General features: G+C 40.4%; 1 protein-coding gene across 8 annotated transcripts in view; it reads right to left on the bottom strand.

Annotated features, from left to right (window-relative positions):
* The window catches only part of rnf220a (ring finger protein 220a), a 182,240-nt gene that overhangs the window by 49,840 nt on the left and 115,862 nt on the right, over window positions 1–16,538 (bottom strand). For all 8 annotated transcript variants that reach the window (XM_014004485.1, XM_014004483.1, XM_014004488.1 and 5 more), the window contains 2 exons: window positions 11,667–11,796; window positions 1,038–1,086 (listed from right to left, as the gene is read on the bottom strand). In XM_014004485.1, the coding sequence (XP_013859939.1) occupies window positions 1,038–1,086; window positions 11,667–11,796 (179 nt within the window). The remainder of the gene's footprint in view (window positions 1–1,037; window positions 1,087–11,666; window positions 11,797–16,538) is intronic.

Genomic DNA, 16,538 nt, shown 5'->3' with positions numbered 1-16,538 from the left:
GATGGATGGATGGATGGATGGATGGATGGATGGATGGATGAACAGATGGATGGATGGATGGATGGATGGATGGACAAATGGATAAATAGATAGATGGATGGATGGATGGATGAATGGATGTTAACTCTGACCTACAGTTGGAATCATTTATACATAAAACGGTCCATAAACCCAAACGATGATCAAAAGTTGTGTCATCATGTTAAAAGTCATGTCATCATGTTAAAAGCTTAATAAAGTAACCATCTCAGATGGGACCTTTAAGGACTTTGTTACCAACTGCTTGTCACAATAACTCAACTTGTTTTCATTTTTATTTGAATCAATAAAAACACCAAAAACAACACAGTCCCACAGATAGAAGATAGAATTGTTTGAATCAACAAAAAACCTATTCGTTGAAACAGAAGATGATCAACTGCAGGATGATATATTTGTCAGGCATTGTGTCAGGTCATTGCTTAATTTCACCTCCCTGTTTCCTATAGAGACTGATCAGAGAAGTGCAGTTTTTTTAGGATCATGCTGTCATATTCAGGGATGAGGGCTGGACAGTAAAGGGATGAAAAACAAGTTAAAAATTTAGAGGAAGACTTCCAAATATCTTCAGAAAGTTTGAAAATTGATCGATAAGGACCATGATGAAAGAGTACCAGAAGGTTTCGCTGCTTGGAAGTAAAATAGAAAAAAATAAAGGGTGGTTTAAAACTTTTACACATTACTGTATATGTAGAAACCATGGATTGTTCCTAATATTACTGTCTATGAAACTATGAGCTAAACATTTCTACTATCCACAGAACAACATGTTGGATAAAGAGGTGTAAAAAGGGTTTTATTCTGGCAGATGGTGCTGGGGTCAGTGTAAAAAAAAAAGATTTAGTGGAATGAATCTGTCTTGATTTCACAGCAGAGGAACTGCAGCACACTTTGATGACAACTGATTACAAAGTACAAACTAAATATTTGAGGTGTATGTACTGCGAAAACACAATTTTGCGAACACACACCGCACTCGAAGACAAGGCCGGTCTTACCTTGGGGGTTCCTGGAGTGGCTGCACCGTCTTTCGGAGAAGGGTTCTTACTGCAGCGGGGGGAAAGAGAGGACAAAATGAAATTTAGTGAAGATTTATGACATAATGCGGTGCTGAGTTGAGTGTGGGCACACGTGAGGTGCTTGTTCAGCTGTTCTCTGGCTAAAACAACCAATATCTGTAAATTTTCAGCTCACTTGAGACCTATTTACCAGAATCTTGTAAATACAACCACTCACTTTTATCCATTGCTCTTGTATTCCCTTGACCTTTTTACTCAACAGACCGTTTTTTTTTTCTGTTTTAGAGTAACGGCTGCATTACAGCTGAAATAAACAACTCTTMGGAAAATTGTCTACATAAATGGTATAAGAACATTTACTTTTACTTGTACACAAACACAGGCAGTGTATGCAGATGCAGACGCTGTTGCTTGGTGGTCACTTTCAGGACCATAAGTTGGTTTTTCGACATGATGCGGGGAGAAGGAGTTGGCTGGATGGAGCTGTGTGACAGTTAGGACTGGAGACAAAGGACAGGAAGTCAAACTGGATTAAACTGACACTCCTGTGTTTTTGTTCTGCCAACAACCCAGACACATGACRTTTATTCATGCTGCTGGAGTTTGATGGCTTTTTTTCCTGGAACCTTCACCCAACCCTGCTCATTCTCAATTGATCTCGCCTCCTTTTTCTTTTTTTATATATATATTTTACTTCCCTCTTTCTCTGCTTAGATACCACTCTCTCTTTCCTTCACCCCGACACGGAGATGAATTTCTCTGAGCTCCACAAAGCGTCGCAACAGGCTTGACATTGACACAGTGAGGCAGGGTTGTCATGTTTGCTTTGAGACCRTGTTAGTACTGCAGACCCTTGGACACTCACACACTTGTACACACTCACACACTTTTGCACACGCAGACAGACACAAACCATGGAAGGAAGAGTGCCCAAAAGTGAATTGAGCGTAACCTCTAAGCTGACAGCATGCCTTGGCAGACAAGRGGTTTTCCTGCTTCAGTGGCTGGATGGGTTGATGATAAAAATAAGAAAGCCTTATTTATGTGTCACTTATATGATGGAGGAGTTTACGAAGTGAAGGAAGGCATTAGGGCAGGGCAAGGTAAATTTGAAACTAGTGACAGTGTGCAGGTGCACAAAGATAAGGAAGAATGGATATGATGATAAATATGTAAAAGAAAAGGGATGCTTACCTATTCAGTCATATTTTTTGGTGTTCTACTATAGAATTAGTCCCCCATATTCTATGTGTTGTGCTTTTACAATATTAAACAGTAAAACTTAACAACCAAATGTACATGCATGTTACGTTTATCATGCAAACCAACCTTTGGCATTATGATGGAATTTTAGCTGTTAAAATGCCCAGTYTCGTCGGCTTGCATTGCTTTAAAATAGACAATTCTCCTTCTTTTTCTTTCTTTTGAAYATTGGTGTCGACTAACTTGAATTACATGCTGCACTAAAAAGCTTGAGTACCCAATAAGGTTTTTATAGGAAAATCAAATCAAAGATTTGAAGGGGACGTGCCATCAAAAATCTGGTTTATTGCCAAGCTGGAGAGAAACTGTTGAGCTGTAAAAACAGAAAACGTAAAGGCGCTGCAGCTGAATACACAATGTGATACTTTGCATCAAGCTGGTTTTAGTCAAACATATCTGGAGCGATTCATTTGTTGTTCAAAATCATAGCAAAACACACCATGCGGGTGTTAAGGATTTTATCAAACGTTTAGTGTTTTAAAATGATATGTGATGATCAAAAAAAAAGTCAAGCCTGGAGACAGGCTACAGCTCATCTTTACTTGGGAAGCAGTGACCAAAGTGCATTGGCCTCCTACGGCACCAGTCTCGCTACCAAGCCCTCGTCTGGGGTGGCCGCACRCGCTCGGCCCATCATCTTCAGCCRATGTGGCTGGAGGAGGCTACAGCRTGGAGACTCCCACGCCATAGCTCTCGACTCATGACCTGGGAGCCTTAGTTCATCTTTGCTCACTTCGGGAAGTGGCGATGGATGCGTGTTGGCCTCCCCGACACCAAAGCTTTAGTCTTCAGTCGGACGCTCTAGTATCTTCCTACCAAGCCCTCGCCTGGGATGACCGCACTGCACACAGCGTGCCTGCGACTGTTGTACCATTGTGAATCTCTTTGTATGAGCCATTTTCACATATCTGAAGCGCTGACAAAAATGCTGTGTAGGGAGGGTGGAGCTATTGTAAACAAAAGGTTGGGAGGGCGTCGCTAACAGCAGCCTATTTGCATAAACAGCTCATTCTGAAGGGAGCTCTGAACAGGCAGAACAGACCAGGTGAACTCTCACTATCTGAAAATGATTGTGTGTTTTAAATCTAATGTTTTGTATAGCCCACAGATGTATCCCTAAGTTGTTCAAGGAACCATAATAGGTCCTCTTTAAAATAACATTTGAGCTTTATTAAGTTTTTAACAGGAGTTTTGTTCCAAAACAGAAATCGACTTTACAGTAGTTGTTAAATTGTCTGTCTGGTCAGAAATAAACCATTTCTTTAAGCTGAGTTCACTTAAAAACTCTTGAACACAATTAAGATATTACATGTTTATAACAATGCCTAAGAACACCACTTTTCAAGATACAAACTATCACTTTAGCAAGTTTTCTAAATGAAAATAGCTTTTAAATATAATCTATGGTCTGGGATACCTTCAAATCTGACAAAAGTGACTGGAAAACTGTCAGTTATAGCTCTGCCATCATGCTAACAAAGTATAACGCCGGAGGATAACAAACTGTAGTAACGATCCTATTCTTGTGCACTGTGAAAGCTATTTCCATGCAGTGTGTGCACCTGTGGATGTGCGTACACATCAGTCTGTTTTGTGTGGGTTGGCTTCACCTTCACCAACAAAGAGTGCRAACATGGGTGACACAGTCAAGCTGCCGTGTAATGCAGGGGAATCTGCCTGCACCCCTCCCTGCTCTCCTCCTATCTCTGCCGCTCTCTCATCTTCCTCCCTCCTTCTCCCTCCATCTCGCTTTTATTCATTACCTGGAACCTTTGCCGAGGCATCAACAATAACAGCCACCTCCAGCTGCTTGTTGACAGTGTCAAACAAGCGACAAGAAAAGGGGGAGAAGGCAAGAGAGAGAGAGAGAGAGAGCGAGAGAGAGGACAGCAGTCGCATGCCTGTCGGGACGGGAGAAAATTGCCACATTTGACAGAGGGGGTGATAGAGAGATGAAAGCAGCCTGAATAGGGGGGAAACGCGAGGTGAAAGAAAGATGAGGTAAGCGAGGACGAGCGGGCGACACAAAGAGGAAAGATGAAAGGAGACAGAAAACGAGAGAAAGGACGAGAGGGAGTGATGGGAGAGTCGTTGTGCCGCTGCCTTTTCTCACGGCTTTACACGTCTGTTCACCAGGGTCTATGAATTCTTGATGGTGGGGGGTGGGGGGGGTGGGGTACGGGCCTCGAAATTCCAGCTGGCTGCCATGTCAAGGAAACGGGAGGAGTGTTCAAATGAGAAACGCAGCAAAAGGAAACAAACAGACAAGCTGGAGGAAACAGGAGGAAGGGATGATACAGTATAAAATGTGTTTTGGTAATGAGGCAGGAGTCGGGGTGGGGGGCACATGAGGGTATGCTGGCACCTCAAACAAGTAGTCTGCTTTGTCCCACGTCTGTGGGCAGGCCTACAGTCTAAACAGTTTGAACATGGAGCTAAAAGCTATGAGATCTTAAACAAGAGGTCACATCAAACTCACCGCATTACATTAAATAGTTGCTTAAATGTACTTTATAGGGAAGAATGTTCATGAATGATGGAAGAATGGAGCGGGAGATCGACAGGCGGATTGGTGCTGCGTCTGCAGTGATGTGGGCGCTGCACCGGTCTGTCGTGGTGAAGCGAGAGCTGAGCCAGAAGGCGAAGCTCTCGATTTACCAGTAGAGTTGGGCGATATTGGCAAAAAAATTAATCACGATTAATTGTGGTATTTAGTCGATAACGATTAATTTGACGATTAACCCCCTGGAGTACATGGACACCCTTATTTCGTATTCACATGACCAATTTAGTGGGAAAGATTTGCTCTTTATAAAAAATTGTTCCAAATTGTGTGAAAATTACAGTTCAGGCTATACATCATGTGTAAAATTGTGTTGATAGATAAATAAATTAAAGAACTTTATTTTCAATGTTCGTCATATTTGAAGCAGAGAGGAGCACCGAGCAGACTGACCGGAGTTATCCCCAGTCAATCTGCCTGGTGGCATTAATCGTATTAATCATCAAGTGTCAAAAAGTAATCGATTAATGTTTTTCTGATGATTAATTGCACACGATACGATTATGCCCAACCCTATTTACCAGTCGGTGTACATTCCTACCCTCAACTATGGTCATGAACTTTGGGTAGTGACTGAAAGAACGAGAGCACGGATACAAGTGGCCGAAATGAGTTTCATTCACAGGGTGTCTGGGCTCTCCCATAGGGTGAGAAGCTCGGTCATCCGGGAGGGACTCAGAGTAGAGCCGCTGCTCCTCCACGTCGAGAGAAGCCAGTTGAGGTGGCTCGGGCATCTGGTTAGGATGCCTCCTGGACACCTCTTTGGTGAGGTGTTCCGGGCACGTCCTACTGGGAGGAGGCCCAGAGGTAGATCCAGGACACACTGGAGGGACTATGTTTCTCAGCTGGCCTGAGAACACCTTGGGATTCCCCCAGATGAGCTGGACCAAGTGGCTGGGGAGAGGGAAGTCTGGGTCTCTCTGCTGCCCCTGCGACCTGACCCAGGATAAGCGGCAGAAAACGGATGGACAAACGGACATACTTTATAATGCTGGAACAGATGAAGTGTTTTAAAAATTAAAACAGTATTACAACAAAATGCTGACTCGGATAATTTGTTACCCCCAAAACATGAAGTTTTTAAAAGTTGGAGAACATGTAAAGTTGAGATTTTCATTAAATCTTTACTGAAGTAAAATAAACTATTTTTTGAGTTTGACATGTCTCATGTCCAAAGTACATTACATCATTACATTACTTAAGCATTTTTTTTGAGGATCGGTAATTTTAGGTAATTTTTTAGGTTAACTTCTACTTTTGTTTTGTTACAACAACAAACATATACTTTTACTTCTTTACTTTAAAATTTAACACCTCGTCACACACTACAAATGTAAATATGACCGGAACTCATCATGAAAAGAGTTGTTTGTACACTCTAAAAAACAAAGTGTTAAGTTTACTTTACCATGTTAAGTCATCTTGTTCCACTAAACAGAGTTGAGTAAATTGAGCATTTTACACATTTTTTTAAACAATTTTTGTAAATCAGATAAAAGATAAATCAAGTAATTTGAATTAGGGTTCTGTGAAAAGAAGAACATTTAATATCTTACCAGTTTAAATAGCTCTTTGAGGAAATTTGTTTGGGATAACTAGAGATTAGTTTTATAGGTGAGTGATTATGAGCATGAAAGTGATGCTGTTTTAAATTGCCAAAATTTCACAGCAGTTCCTGCAAACTCTGATTTATAACACTTTACGTTGCGGTCAGTTTTACACTACGTGTTTTTCTTTTACACTGAGTAAATTGTTTATTTACACATAAGTATCAACAGCCCTCCTGGGGCACTGGGAGCAGGAACATTGTAATTTTTCTGCTAGATTAATTTGTTATGTGAAACTAATAACGTTGTAAAAGTTTTTAAGAAATAACTCTCAGAAGAACTATTATGACATTTTGGATGCTTGAGTTGTTTCAACTTGCCAGCAATCCACTTTGGTCTTGGCCCGGCTTCGACTAGCCTTAAGTTCATCAAACCGGTCTAAATTAAACTCTATTTTTTCAAATTGAGGACTTCCATAGAGCAATCKACAGCAGGTAAGATACTGATTGCTCTTAATATTTCCACAAATTCCCACTTCAAAAGAGCCAAACTTTTTCTTTAACACTCAAAAATGCTTTAACACTAAACACTATTTATGAGCCATACAGCAGYCCAGCCACGTATATCAAACCTTAAAATTGCTTTGATTGACAGCCTCACTGTCTCTTTCTTCCAGGAAAACGATACCAAAAAYGACATAAACTAAAAAGAGTTGAAGCTGGGTGGAAGGTGAGAAAGGTAGAACGGAGAGACGGGTGCTGGACTGAAGATACGGATTGCTTCTTGCCTTTTTGTGTCATCTGGCAGAGAGGTGGGGCCGTGGCTGTGCTGGGGCAAATTGATTATGGAGGTGGGGAGGGAGGAGGGGTTGACGGTGTATGTAGATTACTTTGCCCCCCCCTGAGCCACCTGACATGTACAGGGCATGATAGATTTCCATTTGCCAAGCTCCATGTCTGTGTGTGATTTCCGTGTCCATGCAGGAGCTGTGGCCCATGAGCAAGTGACAGAGCCCACGGTCACCTGAGACGACAGGCATGGCAGATGTAATCAAACGCACACATATTTACATGCGGGGAGAACAGGGGCACAGAGGAGAAGGAATAGAAAACAAATAGCGAACATGCATAAAAACAGATATTTAAACCAGGCCAATGTGGCACTCATACACACACACACACACATGCACATCGCCTTCGTTTCCATACCCACGGCTCTTTTATTCAGCAAGCGCTGGGTGTCATTAAAGGCAGATTTTCTACAAACTGGACCAAATTCTCACTGTCACTTTCAATGATGGCAGCGACCATGCAGAGAGCCAGAGAGAGGAAGAGGCAGTGGGTGGATGTGTGATTTAACATCAGGTTAGAATTGTGATATAACACACACGCACAGAAAACAATCTGTGCCTCTGTTTTGTCTTTTTATTGCTTTTTTTTTTTGCATTTATTCACAGTAACACAGAAAGTTAGTGTAAAAAAACACCCCTTCTCAAAAAAGAGATCCTCTGTATTCATCCTTTTTAACCCCCCCCCACCTCCCTTTTTGCCATGCAGTGTGTCTTTGGGTTAATGGCAAGTAGGTAAATCAGCCAGGCGTGACGTTAGCCACTATCCCATCTCACCCCGGGATGATGTGATTTCCTTAAATAACTATGTGTGTGACAAAGAGAGAAGGTGTGTGTGCTTGTGTGGTCCTAAGCTTCACTAGTATCCAGAGGGAAGGACGGACTTTAACCTTCATTATTAATTGAAACACAAACAAACACACACACACACACCTTGCCATATCATCAGATGAGTGGCTCCACCAATCCTTTTTCCATTTTATTTCAATTTATTCTCATTTTTTCGATCCTTTTACTGCCCCAGTCGTGTTTTATTTTATTTTATTTTATTGTTTTGATAACAACAGAACTACCAACGGAACAATTAAACTAACATGTTGAGAAGTTGTCACACATCACTCCTTTGATTTTTTTCTCTAATTTAATCGAAATAAATAGTGTAAACCGGTGTTCCTTAAAAATGTACATTGCTTCTTACTTGGAAGTCTAAAATTTAAACAAATATCTTGTGCAATATTTTACTTTTCACAACAAATAACTGAAAAACTCTCAGCTACCGTCACACCAAATTTTAGCTCTGTGTTTATGAACTGATTGAGTTATAGTCATTGTTATGTCTGCTAAGGTTAGCTGTGGCAGTTCTAAATGTACATCAAATAATTACTTTCTGGGAGCTTGATGAAAACCTGTCCAGCGTTTCAAGGGATATTTTGCTAACACACACACACACATAAGAGTTGATGCCAACAGTTAATGTCAAAGTTTTAACCAAAGCACTTAAAGAATCTGCTAACACTCACAGTATATGTTGTGGATAAATCTTGGCTACCACCACACCAACTTTTAGCTTAATAGCCATAAAAATGATTGAGTTACGGACAAGTTTGTGTTTGCAAATGTTGATCAGGTGTGGTGGCCATTTTGAATCAAGTTGACTCCAAAAGTTAATCAAGCATAAACGTACATCTAATGATTACTTCCTGAGGGTTTCATTTAAATCCTTCCAGCGGTTCATTAAATATTTTGCTAACAGACAGGCAAACAGATATGCATAGACAGACATGTTTAGTTTAGTTAGTTAGTTTATTTCAAACATGTATACAAAACAAAAAAAATGATAAAAAGTGATAACAAAATTAACATAATTAACATATTTGAAAAGGAATGGGAAGAAGTTTGTTTATCTCCTGCTTTATGGTGGCAGGCAATAATTTATTAAAACTGGTAAGAGCATTTTTTTGGATGCTTCGTGTAGACTAAGAATGATAAAATGTTAAAGGTTATTAAATGCAGGCATGGAAGGAAAAAAAGGAGAACCATCAAAAGGAACAAAAAGGGTTAAAGATGAGGGAAGAAAATTGAGTGGAAAACAAGAATTATATGATGAGGGGTGATGAGGGAGAAAATAAAAGTAAAGACGTCAGGTGAAACAGACAGTGAGGGACAGCAGGACCACAACAAGCGTAATTGTTGGAGAAATAAAACGTGATTTCCATGCGGGGGTGACACTGTCTGGTGCCCTGTTTCTCTGGGTTAATGGGGACTATCATAAAGCTGGGCCACAAAAGTGGACACCGGGTCACACAAAAAAACACACGCAACACAAAGAGGCAACACACACACACACAGAACCACGCGTGCGGTCAAGGTGAAATATGGATCCTAATGGTTGTGTCCCATCGTTAAAAGGGCTTGGAGTTGATTTATCCGTCGTAAAACGGCTCGTGCAACTGCCACGAGGAGAAGAGGGAGGAGGCAGTGAACTCTGGGTCACAGGTGTGAATCCTAATCCCTGTAGGAAACACTTAGCTTTACATTGACAGCATGCTTCTGCCTTTTATGCAGATTTATGGCACACACATCTATGCGCAGTAGAATTATGAGTCGGTGCGTCTGACAAAAAGGCTGATCTGAAGAGTAGTCTACTCATCACTGGTTAAATAAACCTTTCAGAAACTGTGGACTTGTTTCCCCTAACAGTGCTATATAACATCACCCAATGGGCCTCATGCAAGAACCGTTTGTACGCACAGATTTGTTCTTAAGTTGTGCGTACGAGTGATTTGGGAGAATTTGTGGCATTCACCAATGTTTTCGGTACGGTGCRCGACGGTGTGTCTTCTGAATAAATGAAAATGATTTAACACAGTTGTTTATACTTTTAGCAGCTCTTTTTATCCCACAGCTGAGCTGCTAAAAATGACAGATTTTCTTTTCTGGATCTCTGACAGACGGACTTCAATCTCTGAACTCGTAAAGTTYTTCTTTTTGGTTTTCACTGTCATTTTTCATGAATGGACACTTCCTTGTATCTGAGGCAGGAAACATAGGCTTATACGGTGTTTTGGGGTGGTAATTATGCTAATCTCCTCTCGCGTGCACGAGCAGCTGGATACGAACAGGTGGAATTTACGCAGCTCATTTACACACTTTTCCTGAAGATAGAAGAGTTTGTTGAATCTGACGTGACATGTTCGTACGAACCCTTCGTACGAACAAAAGTAAGAGAAATTTAGTAAAAGAATACGAACATGTTCTTGCATGAGGACCATTGTTCTTACCCAAAGGTACTTATTGCAAACTATGAAATCAAACAATAAAAGGTTATTCCAAACAATCTCAAATGGTGCAGTTTGAAGGAGTTTACTTCTGTAGTTGTCATGAAATGTGGGCACACGCGCCATGTTAACCAAGCATTTGGCTGAATTCACTAAAAACCAAGTAGAAGCTGGAGTCCCACAACTGAATTATAGGCTGGCTATAGTCTGTGCAGGTAAACAAATATGGCAGGTTTCGACAAGCGTAGAGTTTCAGAGAAGACGTTAAAGAGGAAACATAAAAGTCAATCTGCTGCTAATCGCAAAAGAGAGACAGAACGACAACTGTCAAGGTTATATTTTGGGGAAGGAGCACGATATGAGGGGGAACATTATGTAGACAAAGTTTGGAATTTTGCAAAACTTTTTCTTTATTCACTCTTTTAACCCAACTTATCATTCTTTACGCATATTTGGCTGTAAATACTGTACATACTAAAAATCTGGTGACTTCCGTTCATGTTGCCATGTCATAATTTCATTGACTTTGCCTGTGTCCATAGGGCACACATCTTTTGCTGTTTTATTTTCTTATTTTAGAGTCAAATAATTTGATTTTTTGTGAAGTTTTTTCTTTATGTCATTTGCTAGATTGTGCTAAATGTATCTCTCAGATACAATTAATCAAAAATGGTGTTGATAAAGAGTAAGACATAAGAAATGGAAGCTAATGAGGTCTCTTTCTTAACTATTTTTTGTTTGGTAATTTGTAAAATAAATCATTTGTATTTCTATAGTATCAATTGAATATTTAACACTTCTTCAATAAATCATGACAGAAATTTGCTCTACTTGGACCTAGTTTTGATTTTTGGCCCTCTAGTGTGACTGAGTTTGACAGCCCTGCCGCCGCGAAACAAACTCAATTGGCGACTGGTCCCAAATTTGCTGTAMAAATTGTGCAGATTCAGTTTCTTACTTTGCAGTGTTTTATCATTCGCTCTTATGACATTGCAGTTAGTACCTTTAACTCCCTATTAAGCAATGTTATTATTCATCACATGGACACGGACACTAACAAACAAGCAACACAGCCAGTGGAATCAGCTCCGTGAAGGCACTGAGGCCTACCTGAGGCATATGGAAGCTAGCCTCTCGATCTCTGTCTCCATGTGCTCCTGTAGCTCTCCGGGTCGGAGCAGCACCTGACAAATGGGACACACCGGTGCCTGGCTGTCGTACAGCGACATCTTCTTTTTACCTGGAGTCAGTGACAAAAAGAAGCAGACACTGATCGTTAGCAAAATAGCAGAACACAAAATCAAGCAGAGAGATCAGGAACAAAATTTTAATCTGATTCATAGGTTTGTGTTTGAGAAAACAAGTTCAAGATGAACAGAGTTAATAGCATCGCCAGCTTTAATGTATAGTCTTTGTTATATTTCTAAAGTTTAAACCCCTTTTACACTCCATAAATTCCCAGACATTACATGTACGAGCATGTGCATTAGATTACATACATGGGAAAAGGGGAACAGAGTGCTGTGCAGTCTTTATTGTGTAATGTTGCTCTCAGGTCAAAACAGGGGGGTGGGGGCTCTGCCATGGATGAGATAATGCTGTATAGAGTCTGCCAACACTACCTCACTTCATTGTCCTTGATCAGCAGGGCAACAGGGTGGGGCCCACCTGCTTGTGTGCTAGTATGTGTTTCATGGAGTGCTGCCTGTGAAGGTGTGTGTACTATAAAATGTGTGCCCCGCATTGTGTAGGTTTTAAGGCGCTTATTTTCTAATTCTTGTGTGATTTCCATCTCTAAAAGTTTGTCTTCAGCTGTTTTTGAGCGAACTAAAAATAAYAGCTATTGAAATTGGATCCGTGGGTAATTTTGGAGGACACTTCCTGATTTCTTGTATTAGGCCAATCAAAGAGGCTGTTTTTAGCCCTCRAACAAAAGGCTCTGCTTCAGTCAGGACATCCCGTTTAGACTGCTTGTCACCTCAGCAACAAAAAAGGCCAGGTGTGGGGTCTACCTCTCTGACCCAGAGAACTGTAATCAAATACAGTGCATGTGCAGCTCACAGTACGTCTTTGCTCATTTATCATTCAGTGTAACTAGTAAGGACACACAGAAACACACATTTCCCTCTGTGTGTATGTGTGTCTGAGCATACAACCCTTCCCTTACAGCTTTTGGAAACCAAAAGCACTAGATGCTACGTGACTATCAAAAATGAATAATCCATTACTTTGTCTCAACAGAATCTTTTGAATGTCCAYAGCCAAAAGGCAGAAGTGTTTTAGTTTGTATTCGTTCCACATAACCTAATTAACCTGGCCTAGTTCTGGCCCATGCAATGCACTAACAGTTGGCCCAGATATCACAAAGAATGCTGACCCTTTGGTGGCCCAGATGTGGTTTGCCAGAGGTGGTCCATGCATGGGCCAGCACCATATTAATCAAACTACAACTGGACCAGTTGTGGCATGCCATCCTAAAAACAGTGTCATCATTGCCAGATCTGGCCCACATCCAACTGACAAAACACTTTTCATGCCAGAAGTCAGCAATACTGGCAGCTTGACACCAGATCTGGCCACACACTGCAAAAGCTGTCCATCTTACCAAGTTTTAAAACCTTATATCCAGCCAAAAAGTCTCTTTTATCTTGTTTTGAGGCTGATTTACTAAATAAGAACTGATTGTGTTAGAATAATAATCTTGTTTTCAGAATGTGTAAGATTATTTATCTTGTTTGTCCAAAAATTTGACTCAAATTAAGTCAAAAAATTTCTGCTAATGGAGTAAGAAAAATTTACTTGGTAAGATTCTTGAAATAAGAAAAAATTGAGTCAAATCAAGTATTTCAAGAATCTTACCAAGTAAAAAATTTTTACTCCATTGGCAGAAATTTTTGACTTAAATTGAGTCAAATTTTCAGACTAACAAGACAAATAATCTTACACATTCTGAAAACAAGATTCTTACACAATCAGTTCTTGTTTAGTAAATCAGTCTCAAAACAAGATCAAAAAGACTTTTTTGGCTGGATATAAGATTTTAAAACTTGGTAAGATGGAYAGTTTTTGCAGTGCACCTGTGTTGATTTAAGATGTCTGCCACAGCTCCTTGTGCTAAGGAAACTAACACAAAAAGTGCAAACAGTTTTGAAGATATTAATCTAAAAATTGTTCCCAACACATACTTTGACAAGTGTGTCAGGTTGGGGCGGTGGGTAGCTATTTAGGATTAGTAGAACTTCATAAATACATAAAACATCTTAAAATACACCAGAATGAAGGAAATGGCATATATTCATTATTTTTTTTTAGTTTTCAATGGTCATTTTACAAGAATAGCATCACTGAAGTTTTGTTATAGATTTTAGTTTTAGCGTGCCACCGCTGATTTTTTATGCCCCCCCGCCCCCGCGAAAAAAAAATCTGCAAACACCACTGTATTTTGCACGCGAAAACATTTGCTATATTGTGTGACATTACATTTCACATTATTTTCAAGGTCTTACTTAAACAGCTAACTCTATTGTTTCTCAAATAAAAGGCAGTGGGCAATACAACAAGAAACGCTGGGCCTTAATTTATTCATGTATTTTTGCACCAACCCCTCTTACACAGTGTGTCTCCTTCATACTATCTGAAGATATTTCCCTTTTTGTCCTTGTTTCTCTGTCTGTTTGACTCTAGCCCCCCACCCCACTCCCTCAAATCGCCACACATCCTCCTTTATTGCCTTGACAAGATAATTTGAGTCATTTCCATCCACCGCTGCAAACAAAGAAAGATCCAATCCCAGTCTGTGTCAGACTGGGCTCTTTTTAACCTGTAGACAAATGTACTTCTACAGGTCGCTGACACACAATCACACAAATGCGTGCACACAGACAAATGGTTACATTTGCATATTTTAAGCTTTTGTAATGTCAGAAAACACAAATATCAGTGTTGTATAGCTTGAATTTATCTTTTGCATTTCAATGTGGGACTAAAAGGCAGCCCGACGCTGTGGTTAGAGCTGTTGCCTCTCCGTAAGAAGGTTGCAAGATCAGGCCTTGGGCCATGTGAGGTTTTCTCTACTTTTACCATCACCAATTCAGATGTTTCCAACTTGTCTGTTCGTACTGTCTTCCGTCTTTTCCCATCACTGCCGCTCGATGTCTCCCATCCATTTTTCCTCCTCTGTTTTTTTCCTGTCAGCTGTTCCCAGAGGAAAGGTGAGTGATGGGGAGAGGGGACCGAATAGATAAATTCAGTGAAGGAGGTGGAGAAGAAGAGAAGAGGGAGTGAGGTGCTGATGTGATGCGATGTCCCACACCRAGCTTGTCAGCCCCTTAAAGATGATTAATGTTGGGCCAAGCCACCCACCCACACACACACACACACAAGTCCTGCTTTGGACCTCGCAGCACAAACACACTCATCCTCTGGTGCAACAAGGGAGCGTTTAATCCTGGGAAGACCCGGGAAGGCAGAGGTGGAGAGGGGGAAGGTGGAGGTGAGAAGACTCCCAGACACCAAGACGAAAATAGGCCTGACAAGACTTTTTAGTGGTGAGATTCCTCAGTGAAACATTGGTGGGTGAAGCCAACCAGGGATGGATGGATACTTGGATGCAGGAGGGGAGGTGTGCATTTTCCCAACGCTGGTGATGGAATACAGACCTGATCGCTCTTCTAATGTGTTAAGATGAATCGTCTCATCTCGCTCTCACTTTCTTTCTTTTCCTTTCACTTCCTCCATTTTTCAAGGCTCACGTCATCTATCTCTCATTTCCCATTTTGTCTCTTTCTTTATCGCCCCTCTTCTTCTTTCTTTCTCCCCTGTCACCACCGTTTACCACGTTCCCTCGTTTACATCTGTGCTGCTGGATCTGCTTAATGCTGCTGGCTGGTTTTGTTCATGTCAGAAAACAATGAGTCACTCAGCTGGCAGGAAGCACATCCTCTGACTGTCCGGGTTCTTCTGTCTGTCTGATTGATTTACTGGCTGCTGTAGTCGTGACATAACAGTTTAGCTGGAGGAGTCGAGATTGCACTCTCTGTGACAGAGAAATGAAGCCAAAGGAAAAATGTCAAAAACTGCAGTTCTTGAGACTGGCTTCAAATGTGTTCACAAAAGAAAAAAAATTAACATATTTATAGCAAAGTTAAAAACAGATCACATAACTCTACGAGAATTCTTTCTTGTGCATACCCCCATCAAAATAAAACGTTTTAAAACTCACAATGATGTACTACATATAAAATAAGTGCCACTTCCTAATGAGTGTGCACAGTGTTAGAATCCAAGATATATTTCTCTCTCTCTCTCTCACATGCACATTTAAAAAGCTAAAATTGCAATAAATGAACAATGTCACGCTTTCAAATTGTCAAATAAAAAAAAATGCAGGCAAAATTTCCAGTTAACGCAACATAATTTATGTGCAATATACAGTAGGAAGATCAATAATTTATCAAAATTTGGTGTCTATATAAATACGTGGAACTTTTAAAGTGAGATAAATTTGCAAGTTGAAATGTGTAATCACTTCAGACTATGTTCTAAATGTATTGCTTTATTTGTAGCATGAATGTTGCTATGTGCAGTTGTTATATGCAATTTTCATTGTATTTCATTGGGCTGAGCTTCATCCTTTCTTTGCCCGGTTTTCCTTGTTTTCTATTCTATATAAGTACTTTCCATACTTGTTTTAATTGCACTCTTTGACTTTTGCTTTTCCTCTTTTGTTTTTTTTGTACACAAATAGATTTAAAACAGTCATATTCTAGAAAATGTATTTCTGTTTTCACTCACTCTGTGGCAACAAAAGCTGAGGAGAATTTGTAAAATGCCAGTCATTGTGTAACAAGTCTAATCCCTTTTAACACTTTAAGGAGCATTTTACTTCATATTAAACCGTTTTTCCTCTCAGTCTGCCATCATCTCTCTCTCTCTCTCTCTCTCTCTCTCTCTCTCTCTCTCTCTCTCTCTCTCTCTCTCTCT

This window comes from Austrofundulus limnaeus, unplaced genomic scaffold, assembly GCF_001266775.1.
Source record: "Austrofundulus limnaeus strain Quisiro unplaced genomic scaffold, Austrofundulus_limnaeus-1.0 Scaffold24, whole genome shotgun sequence".
NCBI classification, from domain to species: Eukaryota; Metazoa; Chordata; class Actinopteri; order Cyprinodontiformes; family Rivulidae; genus Austrofundulus; species Austrofundulus limnaeus.
This window is presented reverse-complemented; position numbering and strand designations above follow the sequence as displayed.